Source organism: Hyperolius riggenbachi, chromosome 9 (assembly GCF_040937935.1).
Source record: "Hyperolius riggenbachi isolate aHypRig1 chromosome 9, aHypRig1.pri, whole genome shotgun sequence".
Lineage (NCBI taxonomy): Eukaryota > Metazoa > Chordata > Amphibia > Anura > Hyperoliidae > Hyperolius > Hyperolius riggenbachi.
The window spans coordinates 211415297-211433890 of NC_090654.1; the positions used below are offsets into that span (position 1 = coordinate 211415297).

At 44.0% G+C, this 18594-nt stretch overlaps 1 protein-coding gene across 3 annotated transcripts in view; it reads right to left on the minus strand.

Annotated features, from left to right (window-relative positions):
- The window catches only part of TMF1 (TATA element modulatory factor 1), a 58381-nt gene that overhangs the window by 11851 nt on the left and 27936 nt on the right, over nucleotides 1–18594 (minus strand). For all 3 annotated transcript variants that reach the window (XR_011024075.1, XR_011024074.1, XM_068253945.1), the window contains exons 8-13: nucleotides 18000–18156; nucleotides 14420–14512; nucleotides 13588–13744; nucleotides 6799–6991; nucleotides 1202–1271; nucleotides 1036–1128 (exon numbers count right to left, since the gene is read on the minus strand). Coding sequence is in view for 1 of the 3 variants with exons in the window: in XM_068253945.1 (XP_068110046.1) it covers nucleotides 1036–1128; nucleotides 1202–1271; nucleotides 6799–6991; nucleotides 13588–13744; nucleotides 14420–14512; nucleotides 18000–18156 (763 nt within the window). In the remaining 2 variants the exon portion in view is untranslated. The remainder of the gene's footprint in view (nucleotides 1–1035; nucleotides 1129–1201; nucleotides 1272–6798; nucleotides 6992–13587; nucleotides 13745–14419; nucleotides 14513–17999; nucleotides 18157–18594) is intronic.

Genomic DNA, 18594 nt, shown 5'->3' on the forward strand with positions numbered 1-18594 from the left:
TTTGAGCTATTTTGATGGGAACGCCCTTTGAGGGCTTTTTTTACACTGCAAATCGCAAAGTGATTTTATTGAAATCTCACAACGTTGTGCTGTGATTTTCACTAAATGCTAGGAACACAAGGAGAAAATGCAGCATGCAAAATATTTGTGACCAGGCAAGATCACATTGCAATTGCACTAGTTGGGTTCCTGTGATTTTCATTATTTTGCTGATGCCCTTGCATTATGCAACTTGCATGCGATTGGAAGGTGCAGCAAAATCTTGTGTAGTGTATAACAGCCCTATCTCATATATCAGTATCTCATTGCTATACTTATATAGAGCAATAAAGCATGTAATGATATCACTCCAGAAAAAGTGTAAAGCTGTAGAACAAATAAATTGGACACCAGGTCAACCATCAGCATTTTGCTGTAAAACCAGCATACACTTGTCTGATGGGTCCTCACCCTGGAAATCACAATATTAATATTAATTCCTTGTGACTGAAGTTAAAGAGCTAGATGGATGTAGCTCGTATGGCTATCTCTCCAATATTAGGCACGATCTAGGAAGTTGGCTAGGGCACAAATGGTCACAAATTGTTGCTGGATAGTGTAATGGTTAAGGGCTCTGCCTCTGACATGGGAGACCAGGGTTTGAATCTCGGCTCTGCCTGTTCAGTAAGCCAGCACCTATTCAGTAGGAGACCTTAGGCAAGTCTCCCTAACACTGCTACTGCCTATAGAGCGCGTCCTAGTGGCTGCAGCTCTGGCGCTTTGAGTCTGCCAGGAGAAAAGCGCTATATAAGTGTTTGTCTTTGTCAGAAATTGCCATGGGATCTACAAGGTACTCAGATTATTTCACTGATGTCTTGATGACAGTGAAGGCTTCTGTTCAGAGGCTCCCAGAATTAGTTGGCTCGCTAAGCATACAGGATAAGAGATGGGGTATGCTAAAATGTACTTGCACACATATAGTGGTTCTTGCACTGAAGGAACAGATCACAAGCTGTATGAATCCAGACATGAATCCAACGGCAAGATAGTATCTACCTTCTCTTTTGCAGCTTCCTGAGCCAACATTGCCTTCTTCTTTTCCTGCTCTACTTTCATCTTCTCCATCTCCAGTTGGCTGCTCAGGAGAGTCTGAAATGAAAAATTCTCAATATGAAAGAAAGAAAGAAAGAAAGTAAGTAAAAGAAAAACCTTCTTCCCTTACCTTTTCTTTCCTGGCTTCTTCCACCATTATTTTGTATTCCATCTTCAGATTTTCCAATTCCACCTGGTTTCTAAAGAAGAAAACAAATATGTTATCCATGGGTGTGATAAACACCATTTACAGGTTCACAGTGCAGAGTAACAAGAAGCATACAGCGCCGCCCATAATTATTCATACCCCTGGCAAAATTTTGACTTAAAGTTACTTGTATTCAACCAGTAAATGTTTTTTTTTTAACGGGAAATGACATAGGTGTCTCCCAAAAGATAATAAGACAATGTACAAGAGGCATTGTTGCGGGGAAAAACATTTTTCAGTTTTTATTTACATTTGAGCAAAAAGTGTTCAGTCCAAAATGATTCATACCCTTCACAAACGGTCAGTCTGTGGGAAAGTCAAAAGTTCTATACCATTCCAAATAGTCCAAGTTGTTCTAAAGCATCCTGATTAGCCTGATTAACTGGGAACAGTTGTTTTAATCAACTCAACAGCTGAAAAACAGTAGCTCTCTGCAGTTGGTTTGTGGACAGTAATGGCTAAGACAAAGGAGCTCAGTGAGGACCTGCGGCTGCGCATTGTGGCTGCTCACAAGTCAGGAAGGGGCTTCAAGGCATTTTCTAAATGTTTTCAAGTTCCAGTGACTACACTGCAAAGTATTAAAAAATACAAGCTGTTTTGCACTGTGGAAAATCTCAGAGGACGTGGTTGGAAGCCAAAAGTGACACCTATGCTAACCAGGAGGATAGTGAGAGAGGAGAAAAAGAATCCCAGGATCACCACCAATGCCATCTTGGTCAATCTGGGCTCTGCTGGTGGCAATGTCTCAAGGCAGACAATCCAACGGACATTGCACACTGCTGGGTTCCACGGATGCAGACCAAGGAGGACGCCACTTCTCCAGATAAGGTACACAAAAGCTTGCTTGGCCTTTGCAAATGCTCATCTGGACAAAGAAGAAGACTTCTTGTCTTCTGTGTTATGGTCAGATGAAACAAAAATTAAACTGCTTGGTCACAATGATATTTCCTTCATTTGGCATAAAAAAGAGAAGCCTTGAACCCAAAAAACACAATCCCAACTGTCAAACATGGTGGTGGGAAAGTAATGCTTTGGGGGTGTTTTTCAGCCAATGGACCAGGGTACCTAATCACAGTAAACTGCACCATGAAAAAAGAGCAATACATGAGGATTCTCAACGACAACATCAGGCAGTTTGCAGACAAACTTGGCCTAGGGCACCAGTGGACATTTCAGCATGACAATGACCCAAAACACACAGCAAAAGTGGTGAAGAAATGGTTAGCAGACAACAACATTAACGTTTTGGAGTGGCCCGGCCAGAGTCATGACTTGAATCCTATTGAGAATCTGTGGAGGGAGCAAAAGATCAGGGTGAAGGCACAAAGACCCTCCAACCTGAAAGATTTGGAGCTCACTGCTAAAGATGAATGGGCAAAAACACCTGTGGTGACATGCAAAAAGCTGGTCTTCAATTATAGGAAGCATTTGATTGCTGTAATAGCCAATAAAAGTTTTCCTATTGATTATTGACAAGGGTATGAATAATTTTGGACTGGACACTTTTAGCTCAAAATGTAAATAAAAGCAGAATTTATTTTTTTTCCCCCACAATAATGCCTCTTGTACATCGCTTTATCTTTTGGGAGACACCTATGTCATTTCCCGTCAAAAAATTACTTGCTGGTTGATTAAAAGTAACTTTAAGTAAAAATTTGCCAAGGGCATGTATAATTATGGGCAGCACTGTAGCTACATTATGTACTTGTAGACACAAGATGACAGTTGGACAAAATGAACTCAACTGAAGGGGGAAATGTGACTGACCAAGAAAATCCATTACAAGTACTAATGATTTGTTAATCTAATGGCGTCTGCACAAGTCAAAGAAAAGCCATTGACTAAGAATAAACAAAATATCCCCTTCCTTACAGTTGTGTTCAAAATTATTAAACCCCCACTGAAATAGAGTGTTTTGGCCAATTTGACATTGATTTTGATCATTTCAGTCATCTTGTTTACAATTAAATCAAAGAGGCACTTGTAAGTCAGACAAATATAACATAAATTGTATAATGCAATAACCACAAATGTCTTTTCTGTGCTCACATCATTATCAGTTTTATTCAACCCCCAAGTGACATTCATTCTTAGTACAACATCCTTTTCCAGTTATAACAACTTTTAAACATGAAGCATAGCTTGACACACATGTCTTGCAGCGATCTACGGGTATCTTAGCTCATTCTTCATGGGCAAGAGCCTCCAGTTCAGTCACATTCTTAGGCTTGTACGCTGCAACTGCTTCCTTTAAAGGGGAACTGAAGAGAGAGGTATATGGAGGCTGTCCTGTTTATTTCCTTTTAATCAATACCAGTTGCCTGGCAGCCCTGCTGGTCTATTTCTCTGCGGTAGTATCTGATTAAAACCAGAAACAAGCATGCAGCTAGTCTTGTCAGATCAGACTTAAAAGTCTGAACCACTGAAACACCTGATCTGCTGCATGCTTGTTAAGGGGCTCTGGCTAATTGTATTAGAGGCAGAGGATCAGCAGGGCTGCCAGGCAACTGGTATTGTCTAAAAGGAAATAAACATGACAGCCTCCATATACCTTTCTCTTCAGTTCCCCTTTAAGTCCCACCAGAGGTTCTCAATCGGATTTAAGTTTGGTGACTGTGATGGCCACTCCAAAAATGTTCCAACCTTTAACTTTCCTGGCGGTAACGTTCGGGGTAAGTCGCGCAGGAGGTTTTCTCAGGCCCTGTTGGGCCGATCTGCACAATTTGTTTTTTGCTGCAGGCAGCTAGCACTTTGCTAGCTGCGTGAGCACACCGATCGCAGCCGCCCCGCGCCAATTCGCCGCGATTCGCCGCCCCCCCCCCCCCCCCTTGCGCAGCCTGGCCTATCAGAGCCAGGCAGCGCTGAGGGGTGGATCGGGACTCCCGATCACGTCACGACGTCGATGACATCATCCCGCCCCGTCGCCATGGCGACAGGGGAAGCCCTCCAGGAAATCCTGTTCTTTGAACGGGATTTCCTGATCGCCAGAGGCAATCGAAGAGGGTAGGGGGATGCCGCTGCACAGCGGCTATCATGTAGCGAGTCCTAGGCTCGCTACATGATTTTAAAAAGAAATAATTACAAAAAAATGGCTGCGCTGCCCCCTGGCGGTTTTTAATAGACTGCCAGGAGGGTTAATCTGCAACCATGCTCTAGTGGACTTGGAGGTATGCTTGGGATCATTGTCCTGTTGAAAGGTCCAACGTCTCCCAAGCCTCAGGTTTGTGACGGACTTCATCACATTTTCTTCCAATATCTCCTGGTACTGAAGAGAATTCCTAGTACCTTGCACACGCTGAAGCTTCCCTGTACCTGCAGAAGCAAAACAGCCCCAAAGCATGATTGACCCCCCGCCATGTTTCACAGTAGGCAAGATGTTCTTTTCTTCATAGGCCTTGTTCTTCCTCCTCCAAACATAGCGTTGATCCATGGGCCCAAACAGTTCTAATTTTGTTTCATCAGTCCACAGAACACTTCCACAAAAGTTTTGGGATAGTGTTCTGTGGACTGATGAAATCAAAATGTTTCACGTTTAAAAGCTGTTATAACTGGAAAAGGATGTTGTACTAAGCACTAAGAATGAATGTCACTTGGGAGTTGAATAAAACTGATAATGTGAGCACAGAAAAGACATTTGTGGCTATTTCATTATACATTTTATGTTATATTTGTCTGACTTACAAGTGCCTCTTTGATTTAATTGTAAACAAGATGACTGAAATGATCAAAATCAATGTCAAACTGGCTAAAACACTAAATTTCAGTAGGGGTTGAATAATTTTGAACACAACTGTATGTATTGATGGACTTAGTACCTGTGTGTAATGTGTTTTACACCACCACCTAATGTTTCAAAACACAAAGTTGAAAACACACTGCAGAAACTTCAGCAAAACGACAGAGGTTATGTACTAAGCCATACACTTCTAAACATACAAAATTGTCTCCTTAATATTACCTAAACAAGATAAAAGCTAAAAAGAAATAGTTGTTGGCTGTACATTTGTTGCTACGGCCGCTACTTGACATCACCCCTCAGTTCCTTTTATTCATTATGAATATAAATTGAGTCTATATAGCACTGCATTATACTGCTCTGCAATTCATCCCAGGCTGCCAGATTGGCTCCAAGAACCCTGTATAATCAGCTCTGGCTGCGGAACTACAGAAATTGCAACATTACGCTGCTCTATGAAGTGTGGCTGATGGTTACTAAGCAATGATGAGATATGAACTTTCCCAAAAAGCAAATCTCCACTCACTCAGGAAATGGAAGCTGTTCTGGCAAATAAAGTCAACTAGCTGATGGTCAATTAGCCAGAAGCTGTTATAATTAACCAGCTGACGATCCCACTTGACAATGAAAGCTCTGCTGACCAAGCAAGAGAATATTTTGCGATTCCCAGTTAAGTATAAAGCAGCTTCCTTGCAGGTCAACCTGAGGGCTCAAACCCACTAGAAGCCTTTTCTAATCGCTAGCGATTTGAAAAGCTCTTGCTAATGCAATGCTATGGGGGATTTTTATAAAATCACATCGCTCAAGTGGGATCACACCCATAGCATTACATTAGCAAATGTTTTCAAATCACAAAGCGCTCAGAAAAGCACTCTTAGTGGGTTTCAGGCCTGAATGATTTTCACATTAAAGAGACTCTGAAGTCTCTAAAAAAAAAATCATTTTTTATTACAAAATCCACTAACATATTAGTCCTACCTAAACCGCCGCATCCCCGCCGCTCTAATCTAACTAAATCCCCCCAAACTATCCGGGCAGCGCTTCCGTGAGAGGCAGAGCTATGAGCCGCACCTCTGCCTCTCAGCCCGGATCGCCTCCTCTCCCCCACCCCTCTCAGTCTTCCTTCACTGAGAAGGGCAGGGGAGAGGTGGAGATCCGCCGCTGACAGACGCATGTGAGGCAGGGCTACAGCTCATAGCTCTGCCTCACACGGAAGAGTAGAGGGCAGCAAAATCCACGACCAAGTAAGTTGTGGATTTTGCAGGGGAGAGGGAGGGGGAGTTAGGGGGGGGGGGGGGGATTTAGATAGATTACAGCCGTGGTGATGCGGCGGTTTAGGGAGGGCTAAAATGTTATAGAGGATTTTGTTATAAAAAACAGATTTTTAAGAGACTTCAGTGTCTCTTTAAATGGCTGGCTCAACCAGTAAGTCCCCCTTTTTGAAGATTTGAAAAAATACACTTAAACAAGGGCACTAAGGGCCTATTTCCTTTAGCTGCATCGCCACAGTGTGATGACCGCATCACACCGCATCCAGCTGTAGGCGTGTCCAAATGTCCAGATGTGGCCTCCTGTTAGCGGGAAGGGGAATCGGATGCGTGCTGCGACAATCTGCAGCATGCTATCCATAATTTTCCCCGCATATGTAAATTTGTGTCAATGCAAACTACTCCATTGACTTGCATTGGTTCCACTTAGGATGCAGTGATCGCGTCGTACCGCGGCTAGTGGAAACGGCCCTTACTGTTTAAGTCAGCCACTGATGCCATGACTTTTCTAGTACCTGCTGTGCTCCTCCTCCATCCTGGACAGCCTGGACTTCTCCACTTCTAGCTGAGCCTGCAGGCGACTCTTTTCTTGTCGGAGGAGGCTGTTCTGAGACTCCATGGCGGATATCTGGGTCTTCACAGAGAGGAGCTCTTCTGTAGATGCCCTCTCTTTCTCTACTGCTGCCGCCAGCCAAGTCTGGGATTCAGCTAAAGTAAAGAAGAGAAGGAAGTCTGAGTTGTTCGTAGATGTCAGAGATAATATCCAAAAAACAGTCTAAAGCTCAAGCCCTAAGTTTACATCTTCAGTCATTTTCTGAAGGTGGCAAATGATTTTAGCCAAATAAAAAAGTTAACTCCATGAAGTTTTATTTAAAATTCCAGTTGCAGGGGGTTTCAACATGCTCTCTATCCAGCTAGCTGGTTCACCAGTTTGCATAAAAGGGAACCTGTAACTTAAAATGAGGCTGCTCACGTCCTCGACAGCATCTCCGTTTCAGCGCTGGCCCCCACAAACAAATGATTACAATTATAGTGACCTGCCTACGATGGGCGCACTAGTGTATTTCCGCTCTGGCTCCGGCAGAAATAGCTGAGCCCGATTGGGTCTGCTCTACTGCAAAGACAGCTTGCGCCTGCACAATAGAGTGGACCCATTCAGGCTCGGCTACTTCTGCCAGAGCCCAAGCAGGAAGACGCTAGTGTGCCTGCGCAGGAGCAGAGACAAGTGGACTTCTGGGGGAGCCAGCACTGGATCCCCTTTGCTGAGGATGAGGGGGGAAGCCTCTTTAGGATTGAGACTTCCCCCTCCCGAGGAAAGTATCCCTCAGGGGCACTTTTTTCCCCTTCAGGTACACTTTAATGACCCCTCAGCTCTTGCAAAAACTCTTAGGGCTTATTTACACTATGAGCCGCGGCCATTTCCAATTCGGGCATGGCTCCAGTTCTGCTGTGTAGCCACAGCTCGGATCACTAAGCCGTGCCATGCACAACTATAGGGATTTGGCTGTGGGATGTATAAATCTGCAGCATGCTGTCCAGATTCACTCCACAGGATGATCTGGGATGCAAGCCACTAGATAGATAGGCAGCATTTCCCCACAGACAATAGAGGTGGGGAAATGTTTCCTATCCATCTAGTGGCTTGCCGTCCAGATCACACTGTGGAGCGAATCTGGACTGTATGCTTTAGTTTCGGACTGGATTAGGGTGTAGAGGAAATAGGCTCTTAAAGAGACTCTGAAGCCTCTTTAAAAATTAGCTTTTACATTTTATTTAATTTAAGGATCATTGCCAGACCTAAAACGCCACATTCCCGCAGCCGAACTAGGGTTTTATCACTCTCAAATCCTAGGGAGGCAGAGCTAAGTGCTGTAGCTCTGCTTCCATTCGCGTCAATCCACCACGGATGTCCGCCTCTCTCCCTCCCCCTCAGTGAAAGAAGACTGAGAGGGGCGGGGAGAAGCGGCGATCAGCGGGGATTGATGTAAGGAGAGGCAGAGCTACTGCAGAAAGTTCTGCCTCTACCAGGAAATGCTGCCCGGTTTTTCGCCCGGGTATTTGGGGGTGATAAAACCCTTGTTCTGCTGCGGGAATGCAGCGTTTAGGTCTGGCAATGATCCTTAAACTGAGAGGTAAAAACTGATTTTTAAGATGGCTTCAGACTCCCTTTAAGGCTGGTTTCACAGTGGGGCGTTAAAGTCCCACGTTACAGCAGCCAGTAATGCAGCCTAACTCACAGCACTGTAAATTCAATTGTGCTGTTCACAGTGCCCACGTTGCGTTACATAGTAACGCAACACGTTTAAACAAAGTGCTGCATGATGTACGTTATACTGGGCTAAGCAGCGTTAGACTGCTTGCACATGCTCAGTAATGTTGGAGGAGGAGGTCTCCCCTCCTCCTCCGCGGCCAGCCACATGGCTAATTAATATTCACTGCACTGCAGAGACTCGTGGTAGGGCTGTAGTGTTGTCCGGATCATGAACGAATCGTTCATTTGATCCGGATCTTTTTTGTGAGTCGAATCATCCGGATCACCACAATGAGAGATTCGGTTCACAGTGGATGTCTGTCTGGAAGAAACAAGAACATACAGAATGTACAGTGCAGGGAAAGTCCTGTCCTGCTAGTCATTTCCCCCAGTCTGCTTCCCTAGTAAAATGATTCAAATAATTTGGTCCAAAGATCCGGATCTTTTCAATGATCCGATTCAAATGATCTGAATCCTTAAAAAGATCCGGACTTCCTATCACTAACCTGGAGCGGCTGCTTTGAGCGCTGCATAACGCAGCTCAATCTGACGTCCAACTTCAACACCACCATAAGTTGCGTTAGGGGCACCTTATGCGACCATAACGTCCCCTAAAACGCAACGTCTTAGTGTGTAAGTAGCCTAAAGCTGCGTACAGATGCACTACTAGCAGTTCCCGAGAACAAACTCTATACTGTTGATATGGGTAGGAGAGGAGTGATGACAGTGCTGAACACAATGGAATGGCTTCCAGAGATCAGGATAAGAATGGGGGAAAATACCTCACTGTCCTCACTGTCAGTTAAAAGGTTAAACATCCGCCACACCAGAGTGGGCTGCTGGGCACATAAAAAAACCCCTAAAAAGAAGCAGTTATAAAGTTAAATGACGTATAAAAGGCAGCTGCATGGCCTCACCTGAGATGGCCCTGAACATACCACCTCAGCAGCGTTTAGTCTAAAGTGTGTATGAAACTTTATTCGTAGCCTCCCTGGTGGTAAGGCCGTGGCTGACTCATTCATAAAAAAAAATAAAATAAAAAAAAAAAAAAACTTGCTTCAAATGGTATGGAAGAGTCAGCCTCCTGTAACAATTCTCCACACTGAAAACTGGCCTAGAAAGAGTTATACTAGTGTATGTGCACCACCTACTGGCAGTTGCACATATCACAGCATAAAGAAAATTCAAATATTCTATACAAACACCTGTATTGAATCTAATATACTGTACAGAGAATGACACTTCTTGCTACACTGGTCTGAACTCGGCCGTGACGGACTATAACGACCACCAAGACTGAGAATTAAGCAGCAAACCAGAGTGTGTACAGCGGCCCAATGATGATCGCTAAAGATCTGGTATGCCGGACATTTGGCAATGCCTGTGCATCACCCAACAACATTGTTCGTGGCACCTCCCCACCCGCTGGAAGCTGTTTTGTAGGACTCGCTTGTTGTCCCTCCGCCTGTCTGAAGATCCACCTGCCCAGTGTGTTGTCCAAACGCTTTTCTGTAAGCGTGCAGAAAAGCATTTGTTGACTTTCAGCGGCGATTCCCAGCGATCGTCATTTTTCATCCGGCAGGGGGACAAAGGTGTGCGGCGCTAATGGACCAGACCCTGCTGCTTCCAAACTGTGGAAAAAATGGTGATCAAATTGTTGCTTCTGCATAAACAGTGGTAAATGACGTGCAAGTGTGCATGTGAACTGGCCCTTAGTTGTACCACAGAAGGGAGATGTTTTAGGTAAACACTGGACAGTATTTACTTCTTTTTCTATTTATGATTAATACGTTTATTTTAGAAATGTTGATTTAATTTTTTTGACATGATTTTGTATTTGAAACTTTTATTATACTCAAAATGAATACTTAACTGATTTCAGTAAGTTGCAGGCAAAATTTCACTGTTTATGCAGAAGCAACATTTTGAATGTTGAACCACTTTTTGCACAAAAATCCTGCAGAAATTGAACGCCAGGGAGGTTAACAGTAGAAAAAAAAAGTGTAAAACATTGTAAGCTTGCAAGGGCAGGGCTCTCTCACCCTTTTGTGTATACTATTTTGTTACACATTTATTCATATTACGGTAATTTTGTCACTGTTATTACCAATTCTCTACTTTGTACCAACTCTGCATTTTGTATATTAGTGTAAAGCACTGTCTGTATTCATTTGTACCCCATGTTCGTTTCTTATTTTGTACAGCTCCATGGAATAAGTTGGTGCTTTATAAATCGATAATAAAACCTCCACAAAAAGTCGATTTAGACATACTCTGTGGTACAGTGTGTACAGTGCTGTTTTCAGCAACTTTTCAAAAAAAGATATAATCAAAATAAACATTATTTCCAGATTAATTATACATATAACTGAATTATAGAACTTATCCTGGAATTTGCCCCAAAGCCCAACAAAACCCAGACTGAACCAGACAACAGCAGTCGGGATGATAAGTGAATGTAAACAAACAGTGTATAGAAAGCAAAGTGGTGGAAGAAATACCTTTTTCATATGTCAAATATGTTTTGCAGCTCAGGCTGCAAGTCTAGCAATACATAACTAGCAGGCAGTGTACAATGAAGGTAGCCATATATCTAGCAATGATGGGCAGGTTCAACCAAGAGACAAATTTCTCGCTAATCAAATTAGACTAGAGAGAGATTTGTTGGCTGCCCATACACCGTAGGCTGATTCCCAATCAATTTTGCATATGTGTATCACTGCCAAGGAAACAAAGTGGCCGCTGCTGAGAGAAGAACAATGTCCAGAGTAAACAGGTAAATTATATATGATCAGCGCAGAGTCTGAAAACAAAAGACGAGTGAAGGACAGTATAAAGGTGCCGCCTGTCTCCTTCCCGACCGGTTTCGCAAACTAGCGTCATCCCCTGCTGACACATACACACGTGCAACCTTCTCGGGGTTCCCATTGCATGGGCCCCGTATATAAGTTTTGTTTTTATGTTATTTTTAAGGTGTTTTTACTATAAAAACTCTATATTAAACGGTTTACACTTCGAGTTGCCGTTTGTTTTTTATGTTTACTGATATCTATTCGTGAGATTAATCATTGCTGAATTGGTGGATCCTGGACAGACTGTTGCTTCCCGATGTCCTACCAAATCATTGATACAACCTTATAATGTGGGTTGTCACCAGCTGGTAAGCCTCTTTCCTTTTTTTGGGTATCCATGATTGCAGAGCTGTGCCGTGACCCCCATACTTATTGTGGTGGAGATTTACCTGCTCTTATTCTTTGTTGAAGACTCGTCTTTTGTTTTTGGACTCTGCGCTGATCATATATAATTTACCTGATTCCCAATCAATGTCATGCTGAAATTGATCAGGAATCAGCCTAGTGATGCCACATCCGATCACCTCACCGCTATACCCCTAATGTTAAAATGCCCAATCTTCCCCCCTGTGCAAGTTATATATTACCTGTCCGCGGCCTCCGGGCACAGTCTGTTCTTCATACACACATGCCACATGTGGTTGCCTAGTAACATGGCCACGTGTGTGACGTTTGACGTCACACGCGCGTCTTACTATGCAACCACGTGGGGGCACACGTGTATGGAGAGCGGAGTGCACATGGAGCCAGCGGGGGCCGCGGACAGGTAATGTATAACTTGCAATGGGCACCGCGGGAACTTTTAACATTAGGGGGGACAGCGCCAGGGGTTTTGTCGCATTAAGTCGTCCCAAAATTGCACGCCGTTACCGCTGCATATCCGATCTAGCAATTTGTCGGTCAGGCATGCACTTGGCGGCACTGATTTGATTATAATAATCAAATCTGATGGTCGATCGGCCGCCAAGTGGCCTTATGTATGGCTACCTTCAGTGATGAAATCTACCAAGGTTGAATATTACAAAGAACCTTTATAACATCAGAGTTTGCTTGTTTTTCAGAGCTGATCTTTGGACCATGCTGTTCATGCTACATTGTTCTGCTTATAAATGAAACAATGACATTGTGCATCCACAATCACCTTTTCGCAAGCAACTCCACATCAATCTAGCTAAATTTACAATAGAGCTGGACAGCTAAGCAACTTAATAGCCAGCGGAGACTGTTCTAAGGTCATTGTAACATTTCTATTTAACGTGAACCTGTGTTCTCTTTTTCTTGTATATCAGGCATTTAGGGATGGTCGAAATGCCATTTCCGATTATGCGGAAATCCTGATTTCCGCCAATTTCCGATTTCCCAATTTCTGAGGAGTATTTAAAAAAATCGGAAAAACTGAATCTTGTGATTGGTCTAAAATTATCACCGTATTCCATTTTTTTGCTGAAAAACTCTGCATTCTCCGATTTGTCCAATGCCTCAGAGTTCTGTGATTGGGCAAAAATTACAGCGTTGCGATAAATCTGATTTCCAGAGAATTCCGATTTCCAGTAGGAAACCAGATTTCTGTTTGGAAATTTCAATTCTGCAGAATCCAAACTAGCATCCCTACAGGCATTATCCCTGTATACAAGTTAGCACTGCCCTTTCCAGCTCTTCAAGCCTCATGGTCAGTGAGCTCGATAGCAAAACACACCACAGGACGTTTACCAATAATCCTGCCCCTCTCACCTATTCCTACAATTCAAACAATACCACATAAGGGAGCCTGGGATGATTAGGAATGCATCATTTATAAACGATTTTTAACAGTTGGAAATTCTTACAATCTTACAAAACCCATTCCAGCCCAATAAAAACACCTAAAATGTTGACCTTAGTGAAAGTCCTAGGAAATGCACTTCCAATATTGTATTGGTAGCAATATTTCTATATTTCTTCAGGGCCCTTGTTTATCACAGATGCGCTAGGATCAAAGTAATTATTTTCCAAACTAATTTTCATAAGATCTGAGGCAAACCCACCGTGACCAGATTTTTTTTATACTTTTATTTAAATATGCGGTCTTATATGATATACCACTGCCATTGTTCGCATACCTTGTTCTCCTCCGCCATATCTAGTTCTACCCCACTGAATGCTTTCTGTATTTCCAGGTGGTATTTGCTCTTTGTGTATGGCATTGTAAAAACTGTACTTACTGAGGCGATCAGAGAGATTTTTCTCCAGCTTTTCCCAGGAAGATGTCTGAGCTGCCAGTGTGGCTTGTAGATTCTCGATCTGTCGCAGCAATGGTCTGGTGGCTGAGGTGACACTCTGACTCAACTCCTGGTTCCGAGCCTCACCTTCCTGCAGTCTCTGTCACAATTAAAGGAACACGGATCATTTTGGTTTCAATCATTATGTTGCAAATTTAACGTTACTATAAAAAAAAATCTATGTATGAGTGATGTAGAGTCGAAGGGCTTTCAGGATAGGTCTATTTACAGTGACCTGATCATGTGCCAGAATATGTGACACTGTGTACACACTAATCAATCACACTAGTGAATCCTCATCAAATAATTATTCTGAAATTAACTGGTTGTATTAGCTCCTGCTGCTCTACACCTTTTAAAATCTCACCCGGCGGGGTCTAATTTAGTCGAAATATCAACAGAATTCACCTCAAAAAAGGTTTGGAACCAGACCCTTTTGTCATGCTGTTCCTATTCAATGGAATTACTTACCCGATTCAATAAGGACAGCTTCACCCCTAGAAGTGTTTACAGGTAATCTGACATAAGGTGCAGGAATTTATAATTACCTGGGGCTTTCTCAAGCCCTATGTGCGCCGTGGGCTCCATTGCTGTCCTCCCAGGCTACTCTGCTCATCCACTGACCAGCCTGGTACATTGCCAGTCATCCACAGTCGCACTGTACTGCACTTGCACGCGCCCCTATTGCTCTTCATAGTGTTCTCAGCACAGGGTTTCATTTAAGGGGTTTTACTTTTCGCAGTGATGAAAAATGTGGTTGGTTAGGGAAAGATACCTGTTGTAGCTCTGCAATTTCTTGACGCAAATAATCCTCCTTCCGTGCAGCTTGCTGTTCTGCTCTTTGCAGCGCCATCCTCAGATCGCCCACCTTACAGTGGCAAAACATGAGGAAAAAAGAAAAGAAAGAAATTGAACATGTTATTTTAACCCTAACATAGCCATGTTCTGCTTTTTAAATATGACATATACTGTATAATACTGAAAGCACTGTCAGATAAAGCACATTATACCTTAGTACATTTCAGCATATTTTATGTTATTCTGTATCTGCATGGATTCTACAAGCTGTCATTCTGAACAGCTGGGAAAAGGAGACTCAGGGACGCAAAATAGGGCTCAGTGTTCTCCCCAGGATCAATTAAGTGGGCGGGCCGCCCGGGTGATATAAGGCCCCGCCCAGCTGCTAATTTGCATATTAGAAAAGCCAGCGCTGTTCTGACTCCTCTGTAGCAGATTGCCCAGCTCCTCTATGTACGAGATCTCGCACTATCCGGTTGGCTCGTACACTCATTGGCTTGGCATGGCAATAGGCGGGACCATCTGTTACACTGACTGCATAGTGCAGTGCTCCTCGCCTCCAGGAACGAGGCACATTGCGAGCAGTCTCTCTCTCACTCTGCCTGCACGATCGTGAAGGGATGCTGGAGCCTGTGTGGCTAAAGCAGAGCTGGGCAAACTACAGCCCGTCTGGCTTGTAATCTTGGTATTTAGTGCCTCCTTTCCCCCTCACGGCTGTGTCACTTGTCTCTCTCCCTCCCCACCATACAATTGTTGTACATTTACGTGCCGTACTAACTTTCCCATCTCTGTGAATTACAGCACTTTCGTCTGACTGAAGAGAGGAGTGCAGGCAATCACTCACTTCCTCCCCCGAGTGTCAGACGCATGGAGCAGATCTCCACTAGCTGCAGTGCAGAGAGCGGGATGTTTTGGTTGCCCAGAGAACAGAGCACACAGACAGCAGCACTGAAGAGGGAAAAACGCCATCTGATCTGACAGGTACAGGCAAAAAAAGCTGTGACCTTAGGTCAACTTGCACACAAAGCTCTGTCCTGACGTTTATTCCCACCCCCTCTTTTTTTAACCCTTAGGATACACTAATAAACCTCTGGAATCTCAAGGGGCCAGCATGTCCTTTCAGACCATGCTGAGCTTTGCATTTTCTAAAAAAAACAAAAAACAGTTCATATCTAGTGAGTTTGCAGCTTGTCAGTTTAATCTGTAGGACGTGCTGAGCCTTGTGGTTCCACAACGATGGGGTCCACAAATAATGAAAACCTTACCAATCAGATGATTGGTAGAGGAACCAACCCCAAAAACATTGACGGAACAATAGTGGTTGATCGGAACCATTAATCATGCCCAATACGTATACGGTAACTGTCTAGCTCTGGACATGTGTGAAAAATATGATGTCTGTTTCACCTGCACTGTGAACCGGATTTGTGTACTGCAAATCAAGCCTATTTTTTTTTTTTCAAAAGCAAACAAAAAGCACTGTAATAGCACATTAAAAACAACCAAAAAAACTTTTTTCCCTGGTTTTGACTTGGCAGGTTCACTTTAAGACAGATGGTGCATATCTAATACTGGGTACACACTATGAGATTTTCAGGCTGATTTACTGTCAGATCCATTATTTCCAACATGACTGATCTGCTTTCTGATCGATTTCCGATCAATTTCCTATTGAAGTGATCGGAAAATGCTTGGAAATCGATCAGAAAGCAGATTGGACATGTTGGAAATAATCGATCTGACAGTAAATCGGCCAGAAAATCTCACCTAGCATCTCTGTACCTAGCATTAAAGCAAGAGTCATATGGAGGCTCAGTGTTTTCACCAGGCCTCCATCCAGCTAATTTTGGTAAGCACCCGTCTGATATAGTCTCGTTTCCTCCTCCTATGCTGTAAGCAGAGCTTACACGGCCCTGCATTCCCCCTGTTGCGCCCCACCCGGCTACTTTTTCATGCTACCTGGCTGGAAAAAAATTCTGGGGAGAACCCTGCGGGCTGGTGTAGGCATAACATCTGAGACAAAAGAGCTGACAGGATATACTGTAACAGCAGGAGGAGAAGTGTCTGCCTAATATGCTGAACTTCAGAGAAATAGGCTTCCTCCAAAATGTGCTGATTGGGTGGCCCTAGTAGGAAAAAATAAATAAAAAGCATAATAAACTAGATAAAACTATTTATGGACTAAATAATGGTCCACAAGGACTGAAAGTAAGCAAACCAGCCATACCGTAGCAGCAGACTTTCAGGGAAGTGCGCAATTATGACAATGCACTGGGAGTGGACAGTAGCTGCCAGCTGTCTCCAGGACTAAAGCTATGTGCACACAGATCAATAATAAATGATTGTTGGTGATCATTCTGGGTGACTGGTTTATGAAGAAGTTGGGGGTCCTCTCCCTACCCTCAAAATATGAAGTGTGTAAGAAGTATGAGTGCTGAGGGACTTAAATAGCAGCAGCATAATATAATACTGTAGAAATGTGATCACACACAGGATCAGACACAGCTCCGGCATGGAGAGCAGAGGAATGACTGATTACTGAAAATCGCAGAATAATTTTGCTGATTGTTTGCAATTCTCGTTCAATGTGAATGAAAAATCGCTCCATGAATGAGAATCCCAAACAGAATTGCAGCAAAATAGAGGTGATTTTCAGTGTGAAACACGGCCATAAGAAATCTGGATAAACTTGGGTATCTATATAAGAAAAAAGGGGCAGGTCTTCAATTATGAGAGTAAACAACACTCCTCTAGCTCTGCATGTCAATAGTAAACATGAGTTCTCCAAAGCTGCGCGAGGCATTTTTTCTACACCATACTCTTTAATGATTCGACTGTGGTAAAAACTTTAGAATAGTGCACCTCTTTAACCACTTGAGGACCCACCCTTTACCCCCCCTTAAGGACCAGCGCTGTTTGTTGGGATCTGTGCTGGGTGGGCTCTGCAGCCCCCAGCACAGATCAGGGTGCACGCAGAGCGATCAGATCACCCCCCTTTTTTCCCCACTAGGGGGATGATGTGCAGGGGGGGTCTGATCGCTCCTGCCTGCAGGCATGTTGCGGGGGGGCACCTCAAAGCCCCCCTCCGCGGCGAAATTCCCCCCCTCCCTCTCCTACCTTTCCCCCCTGGTGATCCGGGCTGCACAGGACGCTATCCGTCCTGTGCAGCCAGTGACAGGACGTCCCCTGTCACATGGCGGCGATCCCCGATCTGCCTTACGGCGCTGCTGCGCAGCAGCGCCGTACAATGTAAACAAAGTGGATTATTTCCGCTTGTGTTTACATTTAGCCTGCGAGCCGCCATCGGCGGCCCGCAGGCTATTCACGGAGCCCCCCGCCGTGAATTGACAGAAAGCAGCCGCTCGCGCGAGCGGCTGCTTCCTGATTAATCAGCCTGCAGCTGACGACGCAGAACTGCGTCGCTGGTCCTGCAGCTGCCACTTTGGCGACGCACAGTATAAGCGTGCGGTCGGCAAGTGGTTAACAAAAAATAAACATAAGCCATACTGCATCATCCACAATAAAGACTTTTGTAAACCAACATTTGAAGTACTCACCTGCATTGCCAATGCTTCCTGTTGTTTATGGGACTCCTCCTTGGCTTTCTCCAGGGCTAGACACATTTCTTCCTTTGCTTTGATCTCACAGCTCAGTGCAACTTCCTGGGCCTCACTGGCTTTCGTGGCATTTGCCTTGTGCAATTCTGCAAGCTCTCTGCAAGAGTAAGAAGAAACATCTCTGAGCCTAAAGGCCCAAATACACAGCATACAAATGGCTCTCAAAACAGGTGATGGAGGACAGTTTGTGCAACAACTGCTCCGTGAGTATGCAGCGTGTGACAAAGAGTCTGCAGATAACCCCTAGCAGGAGAGCTCAAATCCTCCAATCACTCACAACTTTTGTAATGCAAACTGTCTCGCAATTTAGAGTTGTTGTGTTATGTGTACGATTATCTTAAAGATGAACAGCTTGTTGACAGCTAGGAACCAGACGATGATGATCACTTTACACCATCACAGCATGTTGTTGCGTGTACAATTGTTGCTGGTGCGAATTGTCACTGAAAACCGCACGCTGCAATCTTCTGTCTTTAGTTCCTGCCTCGCAGCTAAATACATTTGTATGCCGTGTGTATTTACCTTAAAAATCATG